This window comes from Acomys russatus, chromosome 5 (genome assembly GCF_903995435.1).
Source record: "Acomys russatus chromosome 5, mAcoRus1.1, whole genome shotgun sequence".
NCBI lineage: Eukaryota > Metazoa > Chordata > Mammalia > Rodentia > Muridae > Acomys > Acomys russatus.
In genome coordinates, this window is record NC_067141.1 from 60,992,851 (window position 1) to 61,020,284 (window position 27,434).

General features: G+C 47.4%; 2 protein-coding genes and 1 pseudogene across 3 annotated transcripts; 2 read left to right on the forward strand and 1 right to left on the reverse strand.

Moving 5' to 3' along the window:
• Positions 1-1,903: 1,903 nt before the first annotated feature.
• Positions 1,904-5,767, forward strand: Marveld1 (MARVEL domain containing 1). Of its 2 annotated transcripts, none has more exons than XM_051146577.1 (2): positions 1,904-2,454; positions 5,097-5,750. In XM_051146577.1, the coding sequence occupies exon 1, from the start codon at positions 1,904-1,906 to the stop codon at positions 2,423-2,425; it is 522 nt and encodes a 173-aa protein (XP_051002534.1). In that variant the 3' UTR covers positions 2,426-2,454; positions 5,097-5,750. The 2 variants fall into 2 exon arrangements, 1 of the variants encoding a protein (XP_051002534.1); XR_007830663.1 differs by lacking the exon at positions 1,904-2,454 and adding an exon at positions 3,713-3,844 and having other exon boundaries at positions 5,097-5,767.
• Positions 5,768-8,596: 2,829 nt separating this feature from the next.
• On the reverse strand, positions 8,597-9,425 carry LOC127189894 (N-acylneuraminate-9-phosphatase-like; annotated as a pseudogene).
• Positions 9,426-11,371: 1,946 nt separating this feature from the next.
• LOC127189895 (spliceosome-associated protein CWC15 homolog) lies at positions 11,372-14,082 on the forward strand. The gene is made up of 3 exons (XM_051146957.1): positions 11,372-11,382; positions 13,336-13,533; positions 13,581-14,082. The coding sequence occupies exons 1-3, from the start codon at positions 11,372-11,374 to the stop codon at positions 14,077-14,079; spliced, it is 708 nt and encodes a 235-aa protein (XP_051002914.1). The 3' UTR covers positions 14,080-14,082.
• The last annotated feature ends 13,352 nt before the right edge of the window (positions 14,083-27,434 follow it).

Here is a 27,434-nt window from a genome sequence, read left to right on the forward strand (position 1 = left end):
GGCAGCAGAAAGAGACTGTGTCTCACATGGGCCATAGCTTCAGCATATAAGGCCTCAAAGTGGGCTGGAGAGATGGCTCAGAGGTTAAGAGCACTGACTGCTCTTCCAAAGGTTCTAAGTTCAGTTCCCAGCAATCACATGATGGCTCACATCCATCTGTAATGAAATCTGGTATTCTCTGCTGGCCTGCAGGAGTACATGCAAACAAAAATCCTGTATATACAATAATAATTAAAAAAAAAAAAAAAGACCTTAAAGCTGGCTTCCAACAAAGCCACACCTCCTAATAGTAACACTCCCTGCGGATCCAAGCAATGAGTGCATGGGGGGGTTGTACCTATTCAAACCACACATTTAGGTCCAGTCCTGTTTCTGTAGCCACTTGGCAAACAACTCCATTTTTATGTACTGAGGGTCTCCTATATGCCAGGCCAAGGCAAAGATGGATAATCCAGGATAGACCATGCTTTATGTTGTGGTAGAGTCTGCAGAACTCGTGCAGAGGCATGGTTCAAATGGAGGCCTAGACAAGGAAATAATTGTCAGTGTGGGAAGTTGGACCTAAAACCAGTAGTGTTTAAACTGTGTAGTAGTGTCTGCCAGCTGAGGATGGTATGGAAAATGAAGGGCATTCTGGGTTTATGCGGAAAACTTGCAAGAAGTGACAGAGTTTGGGCATGGGTGGAGGAAGGAAGGAGGGAAGAAGAAGAAAAAAAAAACAGCAAGAAATTGCACGTTGGTTGGGGACAGGTTATGCAATATGCCACATTGACAAGAGCCAGGGCTGTTTCAAAACACTGTTGCTGGAGCACAAACCTTGGCTCGTTGGTACAGGGTCGGGGTCGGGCTGGGGGTGTGAGAAGAGAAACCAGCAGCTGTCACTTGTTTCCTGGTCTGAACCCCTCAAGGCTTTAGGAAAGTGAAGGAAATGGATGTTCTCAATCTCCTGTGTCGTTGCAGGCTTACATGAGAATACACATCAGGGTGGCTCCTTGCCATCTGGATGAATAGTTGAGCACGCAGAACATGATGTCTCTTAGACCTAGGCCTGTGTCCTGGCCATGTTAGGTGGCTGCATATTTTTAATCTAAGCAAGACACAAAGATTTGGCCAGGAAGGAACGGCAGAGAGTGTTCGGCATTGCCACGCTCTGTGCGTTGTGGGGGAGGCAGCTGGGCCTCCAGCGAGCGATGGTTTCGTGTTTTGACCAAAAGAATTTCATGGCAAGACAGTCTGAAGTTAGCTTTGGACAGGATAAGTTTGTGGTGGGCAAGTGCAGGGTAGTGAGGGTGTCCCAGTGAGAACACCTGTCAGATCAGGCCTCCTGCTCACTCGTGGCTCCCAGATGTGCCAGGAGACCTCTAGGGGAGACGATGACTGAAGAGGGGGGTGTTAATCAAGAGGGTCGAGCCATACATAGTCTGGGAGAAGGCTCTTGTAGACAGCTTTCTTCTTGAAGATCTGCCAGGCCTGGGAGGCAGGGCACCAGATATGGCCAACTTGGCCCAGCAGCGCAGGCAGCCAGCACAGAAGGCCTGCCAAGGGCTAGGGGGTGCGGGCATTCAGCCCTGGCCGAAGGATGAAGGAATGGGAGCGGAGGAGAAAGGAGGGTGGTGGTGGTGGTGGTAGCCAGTGTGGAGGGCGCGATGGCAGGAGGGCGGGAGGCGTGAGCAGGGGAGGAGACCGAGGAAGGGGACGGCCAAAGAGCGGGTAGGAGGGCTGGAGAAAGAGAAGAGAAGGAGGAGGGGTGGCGAGTAGCAGCGCTGAAGACTCAAGAGTACAGGGAGGAGCGCAGGCCTCAGAGGGAGTAGCGGGAGCAGTGGGCCCGGGCCGCCCCCGCGAGCAAGGCGCCACCATTCCGCTGCTCGGGGCGCCGCCGCCGCCGCCGCCGCGTCCGGGGGCCATGCTCCCGCCGCCCCCGCGCCAGCCGCCGCCCCAGGCGCGCTCGGCCCGCGGATCCCTGCGCCTGCAGCGGGCCTTCCTGCGGGGCCCTCTGGGCGTGCTGCGGCTGCTGCAGCTGCTGGCGGGAGCCGCCTTCTGGATCACCATCGCTACCAGCAAGTACCAGGGCCCAGTGCACTTCGCGCTCTTCGTGTCGGTGCTCTTCTGGCTGCTCACCCTGGGGCTCTACTTCATCACGCTGCTGGGCAAGCAGGAGCTGGTGCCGGTGTTGGGCTCGCGCTGGCTCGTGGTCAACGTGGCGCACGACCTGCTGGCGGCCGCTCTCTACGGGGCCGCGACGGGCATCATGATCGACCAGACTCAGAAGCGCAGCTACTGCAACCTCAAGAGCTACCGCCTGCCCTGCGCCTATCATGCCTTTCTGGCGGCCTCTGTCTGCGGCGGCCTCTGCCTCGGCCTTTACCTGCTCTCGGCACTCTACGGCTGCTGCCGTCGCTACCAGGGCAAGGAGGAGGTGGTGTGATGCCGCCCGTTCCACCGCGGCCCAGATAGGTGCGCGGATCCCTCCCGGGCCCTTTCTGCTGCCACCCCGTGCCCGTGCGCCCCAGCACCCTCTCCCTGCCTGTGTTTCCTCTGCCCGCGCCCTGGATCCCCGACGTTCAGTTCCCGTCTGACTGCGGCACCGCAGCTCAGTCTAGATATCAGCTTCCAGGGACCTGCGCTGCTATCCGAGGCACACACCCGGATGGGCCGCTTCAAGCGAAGCCTGGAAGTCTCTTTCTCCATTCCCGGTTGAGAGCTAGACGTGGCCCGGCGCCGCCGCGTAGATCCGGGGGAGGCTCCCAAATTGGAACCAGTCTTTGGGCTGCTCCACTGCCTCCTCCCTCCGGCCCTGCTGTCGGAAGAGCATCCTTTCCCTGCCCCCTCTTCCAGCCTGGGGTGGTGTAGAATGCAGCCAGGCAGCTGCAAGTGGAGCTTGAGACAGGCCTTAGCGGGTGCTGGAATGAATGACGTGTTTAGTTGTAGTTTGATCTCTCCCTGGGCAGCCCTGTGTCGTCGAAGCCTCTAGGTGGGGCCAGCTACTTGAGTGGTGGATAGCAAAGGTCTGCTGGCTGCCCCTTACTAAAACGACGACTCCTGTCTTCTCTCCGCCTTTATCTTTGGCAAACTGGGCCAAATAGTCTAACTTCTCTGGCTTCAAAGATGTCACTCACCAGCTTCTGCAATACCTCACCTTTAAATATGTTTGCATTGGGGAATCCCACGTGACTAACTTAACAGCGATTGTTAAGGTATAGCCCATCCCTTTGGGGACCCACGTGTCTCTGCTCTTCCGGAGCAGCCCATTTACGATTAGAACCGCACTCCTTCCTGTACAGCAGTGGATTATCTAGGGAGCCATTCAGGTGGCACCTCCAAAAGAAGATTTGGGTCTGCAAATGGTGCTGTCTTCCAGTGCGGATTCATAGTTCACAGTAGCATAAAGAGGTCTCTCTGAGAAGACTCTCCGCCTCGCCCTCCCCCACCCCCAACGCAAGTACCACGCCCACACATGGTAATTTAGTTCACTGGACTAAAAAACAGGACCTAAGCCACTCCCATGTCTAGATTGCCCCGTGCTGTCCAGGTTATTCCCACAGGTTGACCCATTGAAGATCGAAAGCTCCTTCCCCCCCACCCCCACCCCGGGAATTTCTCTAACTGGGGTCCACCCAATGACAAAGGAGCTGGATGCCCCTCACCAGCCAGACCTGGGAATTGTTGAATAATTCGTTCACATTATTGGAAACATGGAGCTAAGGAACGCAGGTGATCACCCAGTCAAAAGGACAGCCGCTTGTAAGAGATCCTGGCACTGACTCTGAGCAGCTAGTGGGGTGAGCTCTGTCCCCAAATTGAGAACTGTCTGAACCTGGGGTGGACAGCTGGTGCTACCTCTAAGGTAAGGCACTTTGGATAACCGGGAAGTGATGTAGACCTTTGAGTAGAAAAAACGGTGCCACCTCCTCTTCCAAAATGAAAGCGATCTTATTGACAGAGACTGGGAGGGTGACAGACAGTGGTGACCACAATGGCCATAGACATTGTGACAATCCACTGTTTTTACTAGCTCAAGCTCAGCTTTCTCTGGAAACACAGTTACATAGGACACTGCGTGTTAGGGTTGTTAGGGATAGAACCCAGGGCTCTTGTCGTGTGGAGGAAGCATCTGTCCCAGAGCCACTCCCCAGCCCCTGCAAGTGCATTTTCCAAGCTGTGGAGGTGTGGGGAAGGAGGTGGTTGGAGTGGAGTGTAAATTTTATGTAGCACTTCCGATAGCCCCACTGTGTGGGTGTACTGCTTGAATGCACGCATTCTCTGCACAGTACTGTGAGATCAGGGCTCCAAGTCTCCTTGGTAATGAGTGGTGGAGGTTGACTTTGAACTCTGAGATGGTCCAGCTTCTTCAATACTGGGCAATATTATGTGTAGTAAAGGTCAATACATATTTGATATGGCTAATATTTTTTTCTAAGCTATAGCTTGGTGGTAGGATAATGCACAGTAAATATGAGGCCCTTGGTTCAGGATGGAGAATCAGAAATATTTTTTTCTAAATTGGTTAAAAAAAAAAAATTTCATGACCTAAAATTTACCCTTGTAACCAGCCCTAAGGGCAGTTTGGTGGCAGCGAGGATAAGTCACACAGCACAGCCACCACCACAATGTACCTCCAGAACGGTTTCCATCTTGCAAAACAGAAAGTCTGTATCCACTAGGATTATGGGAATTTGAGCTGGGTTTGCTGGTACAGGCATGTAATCCTAGAGTGTTGGAGGTTTGGGAGGGTACATTATGAGTTCAGGGACAGTCTGGACTACATAGTGAGTTCCAGGCTAGCCCCAGGCACATAATAAGACCCTATCCTCCAAAGAAACAAAACAAAACAAAAAAAAGTTTGTGGGGGATTTTTGTTGGGCTTTGTTGTTGGTTTTGGTCTCCTTCCCCCCTCCATCCCCACCCCTAGAAATCTCAAAACATAAGAACATGGCCTTCATTGTCTTGAGCTAGCTCTGCTGCAAGCTCCACAAAGGATGGCTGGGAAGAAGAGCTAGTGAGCTCCCTCCCTCCCAGCTGAGGCATTAGCAGTCTGTGCCACGGTGGGCTTTGCTGGGGCACCTTGAGAGCCAGTGACTTCCATTCTTATGTTTCAGGTTCTTGTGTTGCTGATGTCCCAAAGATGCCCTGAGTGGTCAAACTGCCCCAGCCACGCCTGGTTGGCTGCAAGGGTCTGCCTGGGGCCAGCAGAAAGCTTGGGGAGTCTTCGAAGCTGGGGACCAGTGGGAAGAAGCAGCAGTCTTTTCTGTACACTCTCCGGTGGAAGCCCCATGGTGGGGAAAACTGATTTCCTCCTTGATGCTAGAAGATTCCCAAGCTCCTGTGTTAAAATTTGGGGCACAAGATTCTGGACACTTGAGACTGAGCTCTTCCCATCTCCCGCTCCCCAAATGGCAGCCTCTGTGCCAGCACCTATTCTTTACCTGTTTGTCCTTTTTTTTAGATCACCGTCTAAGCTCAGGTCTAGTCCCCTCAGGATCTCCTCAGCCCCAGTGCTCTGTCTGGATCTGTGGCCAGGAGCCCTTACTCAGGAGCACACATCTTGGCCTTTCCAGTGCCTCATATACCCTGATGTGCCTGTAGCATTCCAGATCTCATTAGCTCCACCTGGTGTGCCTTCCAGCTTGGCTTCTAGCAGCTTGGCGGGTCCCTCTGTCTATCAAATGCGGGAAGCACAGACAAGAAAGACTGTTCTGCGCCCACCTTTCCTCAAAGGCCATAGAATGATCACCTGATGCTGCCCAGAGCAACTTGAAACTGATCGTAGTCACCCTGGTTTACCTCCCTGACAGCAGGATTGGGGCCAGGCCAGGACTACCCAGACAGCTCCCAACCATAAGTCTGGGGCCTCTTGTGGGCCTAGGAAACAATTTCTACAGTGTGTACAAAGGTCAAGCAGGGGTGGGTTTTGGTATAGGGAGGGTGGTTAGAGAGGGGCTGCCATGTGCCTTATCCAGTAGTGTAGTCATGGTTACCCCAGAATGCTTTTTGGAATAAAGTTTGGTTTGTCTAATCTTGTGTTTGTGTCTCACATACTGGTCCTCTGTGGTAATCAGTGTTCAGCTAGGTTCCCCCAGCAACCCACCCTTGCCTTCTAGGAGGGAAGGAAAAGTGAGCTCATAGGTTTCCATTGTGGTTAGGAGGGCCCTGAGGGCAGGATCCAGAGAGGACCTATGCTTTTGGGTGGTGCTGCAGGAACTGCAGAGGTTTCCTCTCTACTGGTCCCTCTTTATGGTGCTACTTGGGCCAGGAGTGACTGATGTAGAGCCAGCAGGGTCCTGTTCTGGTCCAGCCCTGTCATACAGAGGAGCAGTTAGTCCAGGCACAGAGGCAACTTGTGTAATGTCTCATAGCTGATGATGAGAAAAGTTGGAGGCGCCTGGAGCCCAGGGGGTGTTTACTCCTGTTGTGCCTGGCCTGTGGCCCTGACCCCACAGAGGTTATTGGCCAGTTGTTCCGGGAATATTGAGTCTTGGAGCAGAAGGGAGTGGCATCTTGGGCTCCTCCTGAAGCCAGATGTGCTCCAAGCCTGCCTGTTCTTCCCAAGACCTTTCTCCAGCGTGACATTCAACGACACGGGCACATAACCACATCCCTTCTTTTTTTTGTTTTTTGTTTTGGGGTTTCCGGGGTGAAGGGAAGCGTCACTTGCTGCTGAGCACTCCCCTCTTCTCTCCTCTGTGTCTATTTGTTTGTTTATTTTTTTAGACAGGGTCTAGCATGAGTCACTGCTTTATGGTATTTTTTTTTTTAAAGATTTATTTATTATGTATACAGTGTTGTTCTGCCTGCATGTGAGCCAGCAGGCCAGAAGAGGCCACTAGATTTCATTATAGATGGTTGTGAGCCACCATGTGGGTGCTGGGAGTTGAACTCAAGACCTTTGGAAGAGCAGCCAGTGCTCTTAACCTCTGAGCCATCTCCCCAGCCCCTGTTTTTGTTTTTCAAGACAGGGTTTCTCTGTGTAGCCTTGGCTGTCCTGGACTTGCTTTGTAGACCAGGCTGGCCTCGAACTCACAGCGATCCGACAGCCTCTACCTCCCCAGTGCTGGGATTAAAGGCGTGGGCCACCATGCCCGGCTCTGTGTCTATTTCTTTGTGTGTTTGCCTGTGCACGTATATGAGTAAGTATTCACACACTGTCAATTTCACATGTCTTTCTCATTTTCTTCAATTGCTTCTACACTTTTTAAAAAAACATTGTAGTCTGACCATGTAGTCCTGGCTGGCCTGGAACTGGCTATGTGTAGAGAGAATCTCCTGTGTCTGTATGGAAGCATCACCTGTCAATAAAAAACAGCCTATAGCTGAGGCAGGAAATAGGAGGTGGGACATCCGGTAAGCAGGCAGAATTCTGGGACAGAGCCAGGCATGGGAGGTGAGAGAAGGATAAACGCATGGTACCTGAGCAGAGGTAACTAGCCATGTGGCAAAAGTTAGAAGAGAACAAATGGGTTATTTTAAATTATGAGCTAGTCAGAGAAGAGCCTAGCTATACAGCCCAGGTGTCTGTAAACATATTTTGAGTCTCATGAGTCATTATTCTGGGAACTTAGGGCTGGGAGGGAAAAAAACCACCCCAATCAGTTATGTAAACCAGGCTGGCCTCAAAGTTACAGTGATCCACCTTCCTCTGCCTCCTGAGTGCCACCACACCTAACTCCCACCTTATTTTTTTTTTGAAAAAAAATTTATTTATTTATTATGTATACAGTGCTCTGCCTGCTTGTACACCTGCAGTCCAGAAGAGGGCACCAGATCACATTATAGATGGTTGTGAGCCATCATGTGGTTGCTGGGAATTGAACTCAGGACCTCTGGAAGAGCAGACAGTGCTCTTAACCGCTGAGCCATCTCTCCAGCCCCCACCTTATTTTCTTTAGATATAATTATTTTATTTTTTATGTGTATGAGTGTTTTGTTCCCATGTATGTCTATGTATCTTGTTCATCCCAGAACTAGAATTGTGGATGCTGGAATTCAAATCTGGGTCCTTTGCAAGAATAGCAAGTGCTTTTACTTGCTGACCCATCTTACCAGCTCCCACCTTTCTTTTTATGGTTTGATTTTTTAATAGCTTTTTTTCCAAACTATAACAATCTGCTTTGTTTACACCACAGATAATCAGCCCTCAAAAAATCATGCAGAAAAATTAAATTATAGATAAGAATATACACAGTAGGAAAAATATTTATAACAAAAATTTGTCTAAAAGATATAAATTTTCACTATGAATTGTCTTGATTTGTATGATTTAGTACTTATATTGACGGATTCAGTTGCCTGTATCTCAATTTTAGAATTTTTTTTTTTTGAAAAAATTATCTATTTCTGTTCTATAAACTAGGATATATGCTATCCTGCCTGCCTTTCTTTAAGTTTTCTGGACTACACAATTAAAACCTGGATTTTGGGTATGAACACAAGCCTACGGTTATCAACAGCAGCAGGGGTCGGGAGGATCGGCACAGTGTGGGTGTGAATTTCTTACTCACATTGTTCTTAGACCTGAACCAAACAGACATATTGCCTTAGCTTTCCTTAGTTCTAGCCCTGGAAACTGGCCCTCAACAAGGCCACCATGCCTTCCGTGTGTTTACACAGACACGCTGACCTTGCGAGAGAGCAGGTACTTCCAGCACAGAGCAAATTTTATGTATATATATATATATATATAGTGAGGCACGGGGGATGATGTCAGTGGCACCCTTCCACTCTTGTTTATCCAGACTGTAGCTTTCAGTCCTGCATTGAGGTCTCCCTGTCTATCAGTTTCTAGTGTGTCACCAACCATGACGCAGTCCCCAGGCTGCACTCCAAGGAGATCACAGCAGTGATAAAACATGGAAGCTGCTGGTTTCTCCACCTTTCTGCTCTCCTCCTACCACAACAGCATCAAAGACAGACTGGCAGGCACACGCCTCGATCTTCTCCCTTAACAAAAGTTAACAAAAGCAGGCGGAGCCTCTTTTCGAAGTTCAGTGAGCATGGCTTTTGACATCTTCTGCTAGGGTCATATGCTCTAACGTGTAGGTTCCCACAGGAAATAACACTCTTATGCCAGTTTCCTGTTGCCGGTCCCGCCTTTGGTTTCCTGGATTGCTTCTTCCCAGGGTGAAGTCCTGACCTCTGTGATGCATGGACTGTAAGGACGAAGACACTCCTTGCTGAGTTTAACTTGAATTTTATCACAGATGCTTCCAGCCTCTCCTTTGTAGTGGTGCTTGGCTGTTAGAGCTTGATTACCCGATGACACATAGGACCCTTATTATTGAAAGGGCTGGCTTTTGTAAGTGGGTTTCCACATTTCATACTCCTTCGGTTTCTCCTTGAAGCTCCAACATGCCTCTCGTGCTTGCCGCGGCCGTGTCGATGAGCATGTTGTCCAGCTTGAGGGAGACCATGTGGACTGGACTCAGCCCCATAGCCTCCACCGCCCAACTGCCCACCTTTTTTTTTTTTTTTTTTTTTTTTTTGAGGCTGGGTCTCTCGCTGAACCCAAAGCCACTGATTGGCTAGGTTAGCTGACCAGCAAGCCCTCGGGATCTTTCCATCTCCACCTCCTCATCGCTGGGATGACAGGTCTGCCATCACACCCAGCTTTGAGGATAGGTGCTGGGCACCTGAATTCAGGTCCTCCTGTTTGCACACCAAGCTCTTGATGGACTGAGCCATCTCCCCAGCACCCCATATTTCCTAGACAAAACGGCACATTGTGCTGATTCTGACAAGAGTCGAGTCAATTTGCTCTGCATGATTAGCTCACAGGGGCCTGAGCTACTAAATCCTCACAGAAGGTCAACACCTGTTGTTGCCTCTGCCCCTGTAGAGAAAATGGAGTCCTGGAGAAGAAAGGGGCCTCCCCAAGGTCACACAGCTGGCTGCAGGCAGGACAGGGACTAGAAGCAGATTTTTTTCCTCTTAACCCCTTATTGTCCTTGGCAGTCTTTGAAACCTAAATGGAGTTTGGCTTTTGATCATTGAGATCAGGTGCTTAGCCAGGTGGTGGTGGCACCACCCATCAATCCCAGCACTCAGGAGGCAGAGGCAGGTGGATGGATTCAAGACAGCCAGGGTTATTACACAGAGAAACCCTGCCTCAACCAACCAAACCAAACTGAACCAAACCAACCAACCAATCAAAAAACTCCATGTGATGTGTGTGTGTGTGTGTGTGTGTGTGTGTGTGTGTGTGTGTGTGAATGAGCTGGATGAGTGGCTCTTTGAAATAAGACACCACTTTTTGAGTCTGGGAAATCTCAGAGGTTTGCTCTTTTTTTTTTTTTTTTTTTGACTGTGACTTTTCCCATTTTTCTAGGTGGGGGCAGGGTAGCTGGTGGTAAGAAAGATTTAGTACCCTGCCATCTTCAGGAAAAAAGAGAAGCAAGGATATGAAAGAGAAAAATCTACTTAACATGGTTTATATATGTATTTTTAAAAACAACACTTATTTGGAAAATAGAATAGCTAATGCAGTGATTTACTATATTTATGTATTAATCAAGGTAACTATTGAATGCTTACAGGTAAGGAACTCAGAAAACCAACTCAAGGAAGGAACCTGGAGGCAGGATCTGAGCAGCGCCACACACAAGTACTGCTTACTGGCTTGCTTCCTCACGGTTTCCCCACCTGTTTTGTTTGGTTGGTTTGGTTTTCAGAGGCAGGATTTCTCTGTGTAGACTTGGCTATCCTGGATTTCCCTTCATAGACCAGGATGGCCTTGAACTCACAGAGATCCACCTGCCTCTGCCTCCCGAGTGCTAGAATTAAAGGTGTGTGTCACCCAGCCCTTGGCCTGTTTTTAAAATAGAACCTGGAACCACCAGTCCAGGGGTGGCACCACCCACAATAGGTAAGGCCATCCCACATTAATCACTAATTAAGAAAATGCTCTACAGACTTGTTTATAGGCCAACTTTATTTATTTATTTATTTATTTATTTATTTATTTATTTATTTATTAGGCCAACCTTAAGAAGGCATTTCTTTCTTTCTTTCTCCTCCTCCTCTTCTAATTCTTTTTGGTTTTTGGCTTTTGGTTTTTCTCAAGACAGAATTTCCCTATGTAGTCCCAGCTGCCCTGGAACTCACTCTGTAGACAACCAGGGTGGTCTTGAATTGGGAGATCCACCTGCCTCTCCCTGCCGGATGCTGGGATTACAGGTGTGTCCTATCTCCACCCAGCCAGAAGGCATTTTCTTAATTGTGAGTCCCTCTTCCTAAATGACTCTAGCTTGTGTCAAGTTGACATAAAGCGAGCCTGCACAACTGACATGTTATGCTGTACTAGCAATATGCGATCATCAAAAGCTTATTTAAAAAATTTTTTTGCTATTGTGTATGCTGTATGTCTGTGGGTGCACACATCATGGGTCAAGTGTGAGGTCAGAGGACAACTTATGGGCTTGATTCTCTCCTTTCTGTAACTTCCTGGAATTGGGCTCGGGTTGCCGGGCTTGCGAGGCAAGCAGTTTTACCGGCCGTGCCTTATTTACTTACTGTAGCCTAAGCTGGCCTCAAGTGAGCATATGTAGCTGAGTGACTTTACACTTGTGCCTCCACGTTCCAAGTAACGGGCTCACAGGCACACATCAAACCTGCCCAGGTTTTGTGTTGCTGGAGACTGAACCCAGAGCTTTGTACATGCTCTGGTGTACACGTTCTCTCCCAACTGAGCCTCAGCCTCAGCCCCTGTATGGATCGGTTTATGTCAACTTGACACAAGCTAGGGTCATCAAAGGAGGCAACCTTTTTTGGGAAAAAACAAAACAAAACAAAACAAAACAAAAAACCTCCATAAGATTGGGCCATACATAGCCAAGCCTGTAGGGCATTTTCTTTGTTAGTGATTGATGGAGGAAGACCCAGCCGATTGTGAGTGGGTTCACTCTTGGGCTGGTGGTCCTGGTTTCTATAAGAAAGCAAGCTGAGCAAGCCAGGAAGCAGCACTCTTTCATGGCCTTGAAGGAACCAGCCCCCTTAAGGACCCCCATTAAAGCCAAAGTCTGGGAAAATGTAAAAGTCAGCTCCTGCCTCCAGGTTCCTGCCCTGCGTGAGTTCCTGTCCTGACTTCCTTCAGTGATGAACAGTGCAGTGGAATCAGAAACTGAATAAACCCTTTCTCCTCCAAGTTGATCTGGTCATGGTGTTTCACCACAGAAACAATAAGCCTAACTAAAACAACCCCTATTTTAATGAAGAAATATTTACTTTTAGTGATGTGTACATGGGTGGGTATGTGCACTTGAGTGCAGGGGTGGGGCAGGGGGAAGCATTGGAACATCTGAAGCTGTAGTTACAGGTGGTTGGGAGCTGCAGATGTGGGTGCTGGGAGATGAACTCTGGTCCCCTGCGAGAGGTAGCTATTACCCACAGAGCTACCTCTCCAGTCTCCGAGTAGACAAGCTTTCCCCAAACCGTGCACACACCACTTGGCATGGAGAGTGCCTCCTATCCAAATAGAACAGGGGACCAAAACTGGTGGAGGCGAATTTTATTCAAGTTTGGGCTTGGGGAAATGGGTAGTGCTATTCTGCTCCATAGAAAAGCATTCCTCATTTTTCAAAATGGGAATTAGTCTCAGAGCTTTTATGGGATGATGGGTGGAGAGGTTGAGTCCCAAGCTTGGAAAAGTCTGTTGTTTTTCCATAAGTTCTCTGAAGGATTTATAGGGTGGAGACTCTGACTTTGTTTGTTTGTTTGTTTCTGAAGTTTCCCTTCTGGGGTCTGGCTCAGTGGTTAAGAACCCTTGTTGCTTTTGCAGAGGACCCGGGTTCAGTTCCCAGCACCCACACTGTGGCTCACACCATCTGTAACGTCAGTTCTGGCGGGGGGAATCTTATACCCTTTCCTGACCTTGTCAGCACCAGGCATGCACGTGGTATGTGTATACACATTCAACCAAAACCACCCATACAAGGAAATAAAGTGAATTAAAAAAAAGAAATATTCCTTCTCGTCCGATCTCTTAATGAGCTCGCTAGTGTTGCAAGAGAAAAACACGGTGTCGGGCAGAGGGAGGAGGAAGTGGCACTCACGGTTTCTCCCTGGCATTTAGAGGGGAAAGGATAGGCTGGCTGTTCCGGGAGGAGCCCTTGGCAGGGGCTTCTTTGCACACATTTCCTATCAAAGCCAGCTAAGGAAAGGCTGGCACTTCCTGGTACGCATGGCTCCTCCTTTACGAATTCATTTTTATTCCCCTCTGTAATTTCTAGCCTGTTCTGTTACACGGAAACTTCATCCAAATAAAGTTTCATCTGGGTTTATGTCCACCTCGAGCCATGACAGGAAGGGAGGACTGTAAAGCAAGCTGGGTGCTCTTTTATTCTTCAGTGGATCCGACGCAGCCACAGCCAGGCCAACATTTGAACCCGGAAGAGGTGGAAGAGAAAAAGGAGAAAGGGATTTGAGCCCGCTCTCAAAGCAGGATTCGAGCAGAGACCTTCCCTCACACACTAAGACAAAACACAGGCAAACTACACAGGATGCTCCTGAAGAGGTTCGCAACCATGACTTCAGGAGAGAGAGAGAGAGAGAGAGAGAGAGAGAGAGAGAGAGAGAGAGAGAGAGAGAGAGAGAGAGAGAGAGAGAGATGCTATAAGGGAAAAAAATAGGGACTGTCCAACCTGGGAACATACAACTTCCTCTTCAGTGTCAAAGAAGCCCCGCTTAGACCAGATTCCTGCTGCCAACCTTGATGCCGACGATACTCTCACGGATGAAGACAATGAGGAGTTGGAAGAGGAGAGCGATGATGATGACACTGTGGCTCTTCTTGCAGAGCTGGAAAAGATCAAGAAGGAGAGAGCTGAAGAACAGGCCAGGAAGGAACAAGAACAGAGAGCAGAGGAAGAGAGAATTCACATGGAAAGCATTCTGAGTGGGAACCCTTTCCTTAATTTCACCGGCCCATCCCAGCCTCAGGCCAACTTCAAGGTTAAAAAAATGTGGGATGACAATGTCGTTTTAAAAGAACTGTGCAAAAGGTATAGATGCCAGAAGAAAGACAAAAGATTTGTAAATGATACACTTCGATCTGAATTTCACAAGAAGTTCATGGAGAAATATATTAAGTAGTACAGTTTTTATGTGCTTGATTAAAGACTGAAATGCTAAGGAAAAGGAAAGAAAGAAAGGAAGAAAGAAAGAAAGAAAGAAAGAAAGAAAGAAAGCTGGGTGCTTCAAACCTGGATTGCATTAGCTTTTCTGTTCCCAGCTGATGGGAATGTAAGTTCCCCTCAGAGTTAGCAGCTCAGTGTGCTGAGCCCAGCTCTCCTGCTCCCTGGTGCCATTTCCTGTCTACCAGATATGCACAGACTACCCAGAACCCAGACAATCCTTCAGGTCTGGTGCCTTTGGTGCAGCCACCTGGCCTGGCTGCAGCCTCCTACTTTTTCAGTCCTGCCTCTCACATGTTCCCTAACTCCTGTGGCTCCTAAGCAGTTAACATACCATAACTGGTATGTTACTTGGTCTGGTCCGAGGCAGTTTCCAAAGCCTCTATGGATCAGAACTTCATCATTCAGCCAACGGGGATGATGCTGGCTCCTTCCTCACTGGATGTAGAAAGATGAGATGTGGACCTTAGATCCAAGGCCTGGCGATTAAATCTGCACAGCTCTGCTTGAGGCAGCATGGCTGTCTTGTAGGATTTCCTAAGACCATGTAGATAAAAGGCAGAGCCCATACCATGCCCCCTAGTTCATAATGATGAGGACTGTGAATTGTCTTCTTCCAAAGCGCCATGCTGCTCTCCCTGACAAGAGAGGTGACAGTCTTAGCATCGGTATATAAGTGTTCTTCTCATGGGTGCCTTCTTGCTTTCCTGTAGCCTAAGCCCCCTCTTCGCCCTCTCTTTGTTGTTCCTGTGTAATGTTCCGTCTTGTCTCTATGTCCAAACATACTCTCTTCTGTCTTCTGCTCAGTCAGTGGAGGAGCTATTCTCATGAAGAACTTATCTCCAGGAGGTCGAGTAGCCTCTGATCTCAGCTGTCAGTAGTGGAAACGCCCACAGTTTCCCCATGTGCTTTTGCTTATATGTTTGTAACCATCCCAGGACCTACCTGGGTAAAGGGAGCCTCTTTCTGCCGCCTAGCTGGTGCACACCTTCACTTTACACATGACTTTTCTGCCTCTCTGATAATCATGGTTGAACTAATCTGCTCCTTGCTGTCTCCTCCCTGGGAACTAGTAAATTCTTGCTGAGTTCTTTTCAATTTAATTTTATATACATGGGTGTTTTGCCTGCATGTATGACTGTGTACCACTTTTGTGTGCCTGGTGCCCACAGAGGCCTGAAGAGGGTGTCAGATCCTCCAAAACTGGAGTTATAGACAGTTGTGAGCCACAGTGGGGGTGCTGAGAATTGAACATGGGTCCTCTGGAAGAGCAGCCAATGATCTTAACCAATGAGCCATCTTGCTAGGCTTTGGATTTTTATTTTTAGTTAAATAAGTGAACCACTTTAGAGATCTTATCCTAGGGTGTGTAGATAACAGCCTGACATAACTGCAGCCATGTTAAGACATAATCGACATGACTACTCCAAAGAAATAAACCTACCTAGTTTTTCCTGCAAATCATAAGATGATAAAAACTTGAGAGTGGGCTGTATTTGGGCCCTGACTCTCCACATGAACCTGAGAATTGTTTTTCAGATAAATCAGGTGTGTGTCAGCCAGGATGAAGTCAATTTTATACTATTAGAAGTACAACTCCTGGGGCTGGAGAGATGGCTCAGCGGTTAAGAGCATTGCCTGCTCTTCCAAAGGTTCTGAGTTCAATTCCCAGAAACTACATGGTAGCTCATGGCCATCTATAATGAGATCTGGTGCCCTCTTCTGGTGTGCAGTGTACATGCAGGCAGAACACTGCATAATCAATCAACCTTTTTGTTTTGTTTTGTTTTTTGTTTTTCGACACAGGGTTTCTCTGTGTAGCCTTGCTGTCCTACACTTACTTTGTAGACTAGGCTGGCCTTGAACTCACAGCAATCACCTGCCTCTGCTTCCCAAGTGCTGGGATTAAAGGCATGTGCCACCACGCCTGGTTCAAATAAATAAATCTTTAAAGTACAGCTCTTTTTCTGACCCAAATTACAGGGTCCTCACTGTTTACAACCTATGACTACACCATCTCTTCAGCCCCGGCTCCCTTTTCTGAGACAGGCTCTTGCTATGCTGTTGTAGCTGGCTTGAGTGTCACTGTTTAGACCAAGCTGGCCTGGAACTCGCAGTGATTCTCCTGCTTCTGGCTTCTGAGTGCTGGGATTACAGCTACGTGCCAGCATGACCAAATCATTCATTTATTTTTGTCACTGAGTGTATTCTGTTGTATAGGTATATTATAATTTCTTTATCTACTTACCTGTTGTTTCAAGGGCTTGGTTATAAATACAGTTACTATGAGAACATGGCTGTACAAGCCTTCATTGGTTTCTCTTGGGTAGATACCTATCAGTGATGGTCAGTCATGTCGTAGATTCTTATTTCTGAGATGGGTGGGTTGTAGTTTTCCTAGACATTTGTACCAAGCATGCTAAATCTGGACTCAGGATAAACTAGGGAATTTTTCATCTTATTCTAGGTGCTAGAATAGTTTGTATTTTGAAGAGAAGGCTTGTTTATTTTTTTTTTTTTTAAGTTTTGGGGTTTGTTGTTGTTGTTGCTGTTTGGAAGGAGTTGAGACAGGGTCTTGCTACATAGCTCTGGCTGGCCTTGAACTTACTATGTAGACCAAGCTCGCTTCAAGCTCACAGAGATTCGTCAGGCTCTGTACCACGCTCCACTCCTGGGTGCTGGGGTTAAAAGAATACGGTACCAAGCCAGACTAGTTTTTTGTTGTTGTTATTGTTTGTGTGTTTTGCTTTGTTTTTTTGTTTGTTTTGTTTTTTCAGGTTTTTCGAGACAGGGTTTTTCTGTGTAGCCTTGGCTGCTTGGCTGTTCTGGAACTCTGTAGTCCAGGCTGGCCTGGAACTCACATAGATCTGCCTGTCTTTGCCTCCCAAGTGCTGGACTAAAGGCATGTACTACCACTGACTGGTTGCTAGTTTGGTTTTTGAAAATATAGTTTTGGGGGGAATCAGTGGATAACAGAATTTATTCCTCTTGCAGAGTACGTGGCTCCGTTCCCAGAACCCTCACAGTGGCTCACAGCCATCTGCAACCTGATTCCAGTGTAACTAATGCCTTCTTCTGATTCCAAAACCATTTGCAACTCTCTTTCCAAGGCAACTAATGCACCCGTTGCACATACATGTAGGCAAAACAGACATCATCTGCAATACAAAGAAATCTTAAAAAAAACAAACCCCAAACTATCTATTATGTATTAGTTTGCAAGCCCATTAGTGCCATGAGTGCGTGCAGGTGGGTGCGAGGTGTGTGGTTAAGCACATGCCCCCACAGCACACCTGTGGAAGTTGCAAGCCGAAAACGGAGAGCAACCTTGGGAACGGCAGGAGCCTTGTTTGTTTGTGACAGGGTCTCACTATGTAGCTCTGGCTGTCCTGGAACTCACTCACTATCACAGAGATCCATCTGCTTCTGCTTCCCCAGTGCTGGGAACTAAAGGTGTGTGACACCACATCTAGTGTCTGCCTCTGCTTCTTAAGTATTGAGAATAAGTGCGCGCACCACCACACCTGCACTTGGGACTGAATGGGGCTTGGTGCCTGCCAGACAAGCACTCCACTATCCTGAGCCCAGTGTGATTTCCCTCCAGGAAGATGAAGGCTTTTAAGGGAGGCATGCAGGCACATGCCTGTAAACTTGGGAGCTTCGGGGAGTAAGGCAGATTGAGAGAGTGAGAGTTGGAGAGCTAGAGATGGGCTATATATAGCAAAAACTTGCTTCAAAAAAAAAAATCTTGAGGCCTGGAGAGATGGCTCAGAGTTTAAGAGCACTGACTGCTCTTCCAGAAGTCCTGAGTTCAATTCCCAGCAACCACATGGTGGCTCACAACCATCTGTAATGTGATCTGATGCATACTGTGTACATAATAAATAAATCTTAAAAAAACAATCTTGAGGTATTTACCTCTATAGTCTCATGAATGATATACTATGAATCCTTAATGGTCTTATTGTCCAGCTATTAAAACAAAAACATATTTCAAGAGCATAAAAATCAAAATAACATTTATTTATATTCATATATACTTTTCATATAATATTTTTGTTATTTTATTTATTTTTATCTTATGTATATGACTGTTCTGCTTGCATGTCTGCCTATGCACCCTGTTTGTTCCTGGTGCCTGTAGCAGTCAGAAGAAGGCGTCAGACCTGCTGGAACTAGGGTTGCACAAGGTTGTGAGGCACCACGTGGGTGGTAGGAATTGAAGCTATGTCCTCTGCAAGAGCAACCAGTTCTCTTAATTGCTGAGCCATCTCTCCAGCTGCTCTTTATTTACTTAAAAATTTTTATTTATAGCCGGGCGTGGTGGCGCATGCCTTTAATCCCAGCACTTGGGAGGCAGAGGCAGGTGGATCGCCGTGAGCTCGAGACTAGCCTGGTCTACAAAGTGAGTCTAGGACAGCCAAGGCTAACATAGAGAGACCCTGTCTTGAAAAACCAATATATATATATATATATATTAGGTATACAATGTTCTGTCTGCATGTACACCTGCACGCCAGAAGAGGGCACCAGATCCCATTATAGATGGTTGTGAGCCACCATGTGGTTGCTGGGAATTGAACTCAGGACCTCTGGAAGAGCAGTCAGTGCTCTTAAACTCTGAGCCATCTCTCCAGCCCCCCCTTGTTAACTTTTTTTTTTTTTTTTTTTTGGTTTTTGGTTTTTGGTTTTTCGAGACAGGGTTTCTCTGTGTAGCCTTGGCTGTCCTGGATCCACTTTGTAGACTAGGCTGGCCTCGAACTCACAGCGATCCACCTGCCTCTGCCTCCCAAGTGCTGGGATTATAGGCATGCGCCACCATGCCCGGCTCCCTTGTTTACTTTTTAAATAGATATTTTGATTAGTTCTTTGAGAATTTCATAAAATGTATTTTGACCACATGAATTCCCAACTCTTCCCAGATCTACCCCAACTTCCTGTCTTCTTAGATTGTTCATTTAAAAACTCCAATGTTTGCTCCGCATATTTCTGGGTGTAGGGCCATCCCTTGAAGCATAGTCAGCCCACCATAAACAACACCCCTGAAAAATTACTTCTGTGGGCTAGAGAGATGGCTAAGCCCTTTAAAGCACTGTTTCTGTTTTGTGTGTGTGTGTGTGTGTTTGTTTGTTTGTTTGTTTTCTGAGACAGGGTTTCTCTGTGTAGCCTTGGCTGTCCTGGACTCGCTTTGTAGACCAGGCTGGCCTCAAACTCACAGTGATTTGCCTGCCTCTGCCTCCCAAGTGCTGGGATTAAAGGCGTGTACCACAACCTCCAGGCTTTTAAAGCACTTCATGTTCTTGCAGAGGACCCAAGTTCAATTCCCAGCACCCACATGGTGGCTCACACTATTCTTAACTCCAGTTCTAGAGGATCTCATGGCCTCTTCAGATCTCTGTGGGCACCAGGCACACATGTGGTCCACATATATACACACAGCAAACACATTCATACGCATAAAATAAATAAGTAAAACCAAAACAAAACAAAAAAACCTGACTCTCCCTCACTATGAGGCCACCGACTACACACAGCTTCGCAGTCAGGGGTAGGGCTCGTGACCCCAATCCCACTCCATGCTAGGATGTTGACTGGGATTCCTCTCACATAACTGTCCACTGTGGATTGTCTCCAGAAGTGGGGGATGACCTCTGTGAGATGGTTTCTGGAGGGGCTGGAGAGATGGCTTCACGGTTAAGAGCACTGACTGCTCTTCCAAAGGACCCAGGTTCAATTCCCAGCATCCAGATGGCAGCTCACAACTGTCTGTAACTCCCAGCTCTGACACCCTCACACAGACATGGTTTCTGGCGGTAGGTCGCGTTCACCTTATTGCAATACTGTCCCTCTGCAATGATCTGGCCACTCCACGAGAGAGGGAGCAGTAAGTTTCTGACTTTAAAATATCTTGGTCTACAAGCACCGTTCCCACTCATTCCCTTGTAAGTTCCATGCCCTGGTTGGCCTATGTGAAGGAGCCATAGTCCCAGGATGCCCAGCCTTTGCCCAGTAGCTCTGTGGCTTCAGGGAAAGGTGTGTCCATGAGGGGCTGACTCCCGTTAATGCCTCTTTCATGGGAGCCACGAGGTTTATTAGTAAGGTTGTCACTGCTCTCCACTGTGGGGGTTTTTTTTTTTTTTGGGCCAGGGTTTGATGAATGAGTGTTTTCATGGCTGCCAAGAGCCACTGAGTGAGAATGTAACTGCAGACATTCATTTCCTTGCTGTTTGCCCAACAACTCACGGTCTCCCAGCTGGAAAGCTCATCACTCATGAGCTCTTCTTCCCCAGGTACATGAACATGAAGATGTGTTTATGGGACGTTGTTCAAGGGCAACGGCAGCAAGCTGTTGATCAAAAAGAAAAAAAAAAGCAAAGAAAAAATTACTCTAGTCAAATAGTAAGCTTAGATACAGGAGACAAAAATGCAAATACTAAAGGGAACTTGAAGACTCATGCCAAACATTCTTTCATTCTTCCACTCATTAAAAGTGGATGCACAGCTCCTGTAACAGAATTCCACACTGCAGTTTTCACCTCAAGATGTACAATTCATGAGTTTTTGCTTACTCACAGAGCTACACTGCCATTGCCACTGTCCAGCTACTGAACAATTTCACCCTCAAAAGAAATATTCTGTGTCTTGTCAGTAACTCCTCTTTCCCTCTTCACTCCAGTCCCTGGTCACCACCCATCGACTTTGGCACTAGGATTTGCCTCTCCTGTGGGTCTCAGGTAAGTGTGAGCACACAGTAGTGTTGTAAGACTGTTTCTCCCACTTGGTGTATTATTTACTTTTCTTATTCTTATGACCAAATACCTGACAAGATCAACTTCAGGGAAGAAGGGCTGATTTCACATCACATACTGAGGGGAGAGTCACCACGGAGGAGACGCTGCGGCAGCTAGCGACTCCATGGCGGCAGGAGAGTGAGGTAGACAGACAGACGGACAGACAGACAGACAGACAGACAGACAGACACACACACACACACACACACACACACACACACACAGAGAGACAGAGAGAGACAGACAGACAGACAGACAGACAGACAGACAGACAGGAATGCTGGTGCTCAGAAAGTGTTCTTCATTTCTTTGGGACACCAGCCCATGGGATGCTATCGTTCACTGCCAGGATGATTCTCTGCTCAGTTAAAAATACCTGGAAACTTCTTCATGGACACACCCAGCATGATTTTCCATTGATTCTCAAGTCCTTTGAGTTTACATCAAAATCAACCACCCCACTTGGCTTAAGGTTTTTGTTTTGAGGTTTGTTTATGATGTAGGCAGTATTGGTAGTTCATTTATTTTTTTTATAATGAGTGAATAATATTCCTGTGAATGGACAGGATATATTTTGTTTGCCCATTATATGTTCCGTTTAAAGTATTTTTAAGTTGGGGCTCAGAATGCAACTCATTTGATGGAGTGCTTGCCTACTATGCACTAGATGCTGGGGTATAACCCAAGCACCACATGAACCAGACATCACGGACACACCCTTGCAATCTTAGCACTTAGCACCTGGGATATGAAGGCGGGGGGTGGTCATCCTCAGCTACATAGCCAGGCCAGCCTTGGCTAAAGACTACATTAAAAATGTTCAAAAGCAGAGAGATGGCTCAGCGGCTAAGGGCACTGGCTGTTCTTCTAGAGGACCCCAGTTCAATTCCCAGCACCCACATGGTCATCTGTAACTCCAGTTCCAGAGCTTCTCACACCCTCATAGACATACATGCAGGCAGAACACCAATGCGCATAAAATAAAAATAAACCTTTAAAAAATGTTCAAAAGCGGTGCCAGAATATACAACGTAAGTTCACCTTTGTAGCCTGTGTGTGTGTCCGTCCGCTTCTGTATGAAGTCTGTTCACATCGTTGGGCAGACATCACCACTGCCCATTTGCATTTCACAGATGGAAATTCTCACTAAACAACTCTTTTCCTCACACATCCTTCTTCCTGGTCATGTGAATTTAGCCATTCCAGGAACTCACATGAATGGAATCAAAACTGTTTTTGAGACCGTTTCCCACGGTCATCCAGGTTGTATCATGTGTTAGAATCCCCACAAATACATGCCTCCTTGGGACAGAGTCTCACTTAAGGCTGAAAACTATACTAGTGTGTGAATTCTAGTTTTGTATGTCCTTTCATCTATTGATGGACACCTGGGTTCTTCCACTTTTGGCCAGTGCTAATATGAAATATGATACCATGGGCATACATATCTTTTTAGACCATGTGTTCCATTCTTTTAGATATAATATGTAGTCAAAAGTAGAACTGTTGGATTACATGATAATTCTATTTTTAAATTTCTGAGAAATTTCTATGCTGTTTTCCACACAGGTGGCACCACTTATATTCCTGTGACAATGCTCAAGGCTATCAATTTCTCTACCGCTTATCCACACTTATTTTTGTTTTATGTATTGTGGAAGGAATCTCCTGTCAGTAAAAAGCTATTGGCCTATAGCTGAGGTAGGAAATAGGAGGTGGGGCATCCGGTAGGCAGAAAGGATTCTGGGATAGAGCAAGATGCTCGAGACTTGGCTGGTAAGATGTGAGGAGGACAGATGCATGGTACCTGAGTGCAGATGACCAGTCACATGTCAGAATGTAGATTAGAATAGATGGGTTATTTTAAGTTATAAACTAACCAAAGAAGAGCCTAGCTATATGGCCTAGGTATTTATAAATAATATTTTGAGTCTCATGAGTCTTTATTCTGGAAGCTTGGGGCTGGAAGGAACCCCCACCCCATGCAACAATGCATTTTTAATAGAGTCTGATTATGTAGCCCAGGCTGGCCCAACTCACAATCCTCTCCTCTCAGACTCACTAGTACACTAGTACTCCGATCACAGCTATGCACCACCAAGTTCAGGTAGACAGCCAACCACCTAGTATGTCAGGTCTCTATACTTGGTATAAGCCGGAGATGCTAAGATGTTGACTGTCCCTGCTGTCAGAAGCTCAGGGCACCATGGGGGAAATGCAGGGTGATGGGTATCTACTAGAAGTAAGACAGAGTTCTTACTCTGATGAGGGGTCACACAAGAGATGTCATCAAGGGCTGAGCCATTTAGCAGGGATGTGAAAGGTAATTGGTTGATGATAAGCACACACTCCAAGAGCGCCTCCGCTGACCTCAGTAGCTAACCTGACTTCTGTATAGTCATCCTTTTATACTTTAAAAAATTTGCCTTAAAATGTTATTAATTGCTGCATTGTTGCTTTTGTTTTTGTTTTTTGTTTTTTTTTGAGACAGGGTTTCTCTGTGTAGACTTGGCTGTCCTGGACTCACTTTGTAGACCAGACTGGCCTTGAACTCACAGCGATCCTCCTGCCTCTGCCTCCCGAGGGCGAGGATTAAAGGCATGTGCCACCATGCCCGGCTTGCTGCATTTGTGTGGGGGTGGTACAGAGGATGACTTAGTGGGGGTTAGTTATAATTATCCACTTTTATATGGGCTTGTGGGGGTGTCCAACTCAGGTTGTCGCTTGTGTGGCAATATCTTGACCCAGTGAGTCAACTTATCACCACCCCCTTCCACATACAAAAGGGACTAACCCATAAAACCAACACAGTGTCGTAAAAATGACTGGGTGTGCTTTCTGGGCGTTAGTTCCTTGCCTTGCTCCATGTTGGATCGCTTGGCCTGGGATGTTAGTCACCATAGAGCCAAGGCCCTCAAGAACCCCTCTGGAGAGCCACAAATGAAAAGGTACCAGAACCTTCTGCCAGCTTGACTGTATGATAGTGCCAGCACCAAGTTAGCAGCCACATGGCCAGTGCCCATAGGGCCAAAGTTCCACCCAGCCTCAGATGCAGGTGAAGATAGCATCCAGATGCAGAGTCACGGATGCCCACAAACTGCCCATCAGACACCTCCAGAGATCCCCTAGATCGGTATGAGACTGTGTGTGTTTATTGCTAGCTAAGGAGTTAGATTTCTTGTTTGGCGGGGACATGGTTGCACATATCACAGGCTGGCCTCACCGTCACTCTGCAGCTGAGAATGGCTTCGAACTTCTGATCCTACTGCCACTGCATGCACCTCAAACTCACCATCCCATTGCCTTGTCTTCTTGATGGGAGCATGGGTGGGCACCATCTTGCCTAGTTTCTATGGCGCTGGGGATTGAAACCAGAGTTTTGCGCATGCCAGGCAAGCATTCTGCCAGCCTAAGATGTTAAGTTTTAAAACAATCTGAACAATTATTGAGAATCATGAAAAAGATAAGGCATGTTCTGAAGGTGGGAAGAAAACGATGGAGGCTGGTGTGGGAGATCCGGCCAGGAACTTGAATGTGAAGTGCGGGAGATGCTTCTGAACCCCATGATTCTCAAGAAGAGTGGGCGAGGGCTCCCCCTGGTGACAGAAGGCATGCTTAGCCACTCCCCCTTTCCCAGTTTAGAATTCCTTCAAAGACCATAGGGAGTTTTATGACTCAGGTATGTTGGCCATAAACGTATTTGCGTAGTGATGCAAATACTGTCCTCTGAAATCTCAAGTGAAGGTATTAAGTGTCCTTTTTGATAATTTTCTGTTTCCTCTTAGCCTCTTGTATCTGCAAGGTACAAAGCCTGATGATTCATGATGCTCAAGAGGGGACAAATAAGTAGAATTCGATTATAAAACGTCAGAGTTAGGCCTGGGGGTGTATCTAAATGCTATAGCACTTGCCTAGCATGTGCCAGGTCTTGGGTTCCCCCACTAGTAATGAAAATAAGTAAATAAAATCAGTTATCCACTGGGTGGTGGTGGCGCGTGCCTTTAATCCCAGCACTTGGGAGGCAGAGGTAGGCGGATCACTGTGAGTTCGAGGCCAGCCTGGTCTACAAAGTGAGTCCAGGACAGTCAAGGCTACACAGAGAAACCCTGTCTCGAAAAACCAACAAAACAAAACAAATAAAATCAGTTATCTGCCCCCCACCCCAAGCTTGTCAGTGTCCTAAGAACAGGGCAAGAGTTTGCTCATTGTTTTTGGCCATGAGGGTTGTCCCATTCTGGTCTTTAGAGCCTTCTTGTATCCTCTAATATTTGTCCCAAATAATGTCTAGGAGTTTGGGGATCATATTCTTCAATCTCATAGTAGCTGGAGGAAAAATAAAATAGAAAAAAGAAATTCAACACTGCCACCAGTCACAGCCAGCCTCAGGTCAGACCCAGAAGGAAAAGTTGCAAAGAAAATGAACCTTCCCTTTAGAGAGAGTTACTCATGGCAGAATTCCAGGTGGTTAGGTCACTGAAACAAGCATTTATTTTCCTCTAAGGAGGGAGAGGCTTAACTGTTTTCTTTGAGATGGGATCTTGCTATTTAGCCCAGGCTGGCTGGTGGTGCTAGGGTAGCAGGTCTGCTCTCCCATGCCTGGCTGGAGACAGAGGCAGGTAAACCTACCCTTCTCTAAGCTCACCCTTTTACTGGAGGAGTCAGTGTGTTGTATTGTGGCTGAGTCAGGTTAGTGTCTCCCATGGAAGTAAGAGCTCATGGAGGGCGGAATGTGAATGAGACTTGCTTGTTCCTGCCAGTTTCAACATCACCATTTCAATGGAGAGATCATACTGGGCCTTAGATTGGAAGGACTGTGAAGATCCAGATCATGGGGAGACACGTGCCCTAGAGGCCAGATCATGGGGAGACACTGACAGGCATGAATCACTTGGGGGAACATTTGTGCTAGGACTAAGGCACTGAAGTGACTTCAGCCTGTTTCCCCCCTGGCCTCAGTCTAGACAGGGGATCCATTAAGCAAATTGGCAGCGCCTCTTCACGCGCCAGGCGTGGGCTGGGCAAGCCCATGGAACCAGGCCAGATGGGCATCTGTCCCACTGATGGAGTGTGTGAGGGAAGACTTCCTGAAGGTGAGATCTGGGCCGAGTTGTGGAAAGAGCTGGAGTTAGTCAAAGAAAAGCTGTGTGGACAAAAAGGCAATTGGAGAAGTTGTGACCCGCTGGGGACGTTCCGGAGGGGTTGAATATGCCAGGGCCTCAGGGAGGTCACTGTGCTACTGAAAATTTCTCAGTTATGAGCAGAAGAATGGGTAAAGGTGTGTGTGCAGGAGGGAAGAGGTGAGCACAGGGGCGGCTATAGTCCCTCTGGGATTCAGAGATGAGCTGGGTCAGAAGAGGAAGAAGTGGGGTCTCCAGAGGCTGCACGCATAAGACACTAAGGAGGCCCCTGAAAGAGTCAAAGGAGGTGGTGGAGTCCAACAGACAGCTTAGTGCAATGTCTGTCGTTCTAGACTCCCAAAGATGCGTTTCCCGCCCTCTCCTCCTCCTCCCTTCTTTTTCTTTTCTTTCTTTCTTTCGTTTTTTTGGTTTTTTTTTTGAGACAGGGTTTCTCTGTGTAGCCTTGGCTGTTCTGGACTTGCTTTGTAGACCAGGCTGGCCTTGAACTCACAGCAATCGGCCTGCCTCTGCCTCTGGAGTGCTGGGATCAAAGGCGTGCGCCACCACGACTGCCCCCTCCTCCCTTCTTTTTCTTGACAGGCATCCCAGGCTGGCCTTGAACTTTCTATGTAGCTGAGGATGACCTTTAACTCCTGATACTCCTCCTGCCATCCCCAAGTACCACCATCCCTGGGGCTGGTGCCGGAAATCAAAGCCAGGCTTAGGCAAGTACTGTACCAACTAAGCCACGTCATTAACCCTGGGTTTCCAAGGATTCTCGTCTGATTTCTGGGCCGGGGGAGGTATTGGTAGAACTTAGAGTAAAAATGAACATGGTAGTGACTGCTAACGTGTGTGTGTGTGTGTGTGTGTGTGTGTGTGTGTGTGTGTGTGTAGGCCAGAAGAGGGCACAAGATGTAGTGGACCTGTAGATGTAGGCCTGTTTGAGACCCTTAGCTTATTATGTGGGTGGCAAAACCTGAACTCTGGCCCTCATGGTTTCTTAGCAAGTGCTCTTCCCTGTCAAGCCTTCTCTCTAGCCCCTACTCACATTTAAAAATGATTTATTTAGTTTTAGTTTGAGTGTTTTGCATGTATGTATGTATGTATGATGTGTGTATGTATGCATGTATGTTTGTACACTATGAATGTGCAGTGCCTGTGGAAGTCAGACGAGGGTGTCCAATCTCCTGGAACTGGAATTACAGAAGGTTGTGAGCCACCATGTAGATGCTGGGAACCAACCCCAGGCCCTCTGCAAGAGCAGCAAGTGCTATTAACCGATGAGCCACCCTTCGGTGCCTATCCCCAACTAACACTTAAAAAACATATTAAGTGTGTGTGTGTGTATGTGTGTGTGCAGGTGTGCAGGTGTCATGGTGCATGTGTAAAGGTCAGAGGACAAT

Bases quoted from the DNA above. Each gene is read 5' to 3' on its own strand.
- Marveld1 (XM_051146577.1), top strand. From the start codon at position 1,904: ATGCTCCCGCCGCCCCCGCGCCAGCCGCCGCCCCAGGCGCGCTCGGCC.
- LOC127189895 (XM_051146957.1), top strand. The intron at 13,534-13,580 runs GAGAGAGAGAGA...AGAGAGAGAGAG, and splicing joins GACTTCAGGAGAGAGAGAGA to AGAGAGAGAGAGAGATGCTA.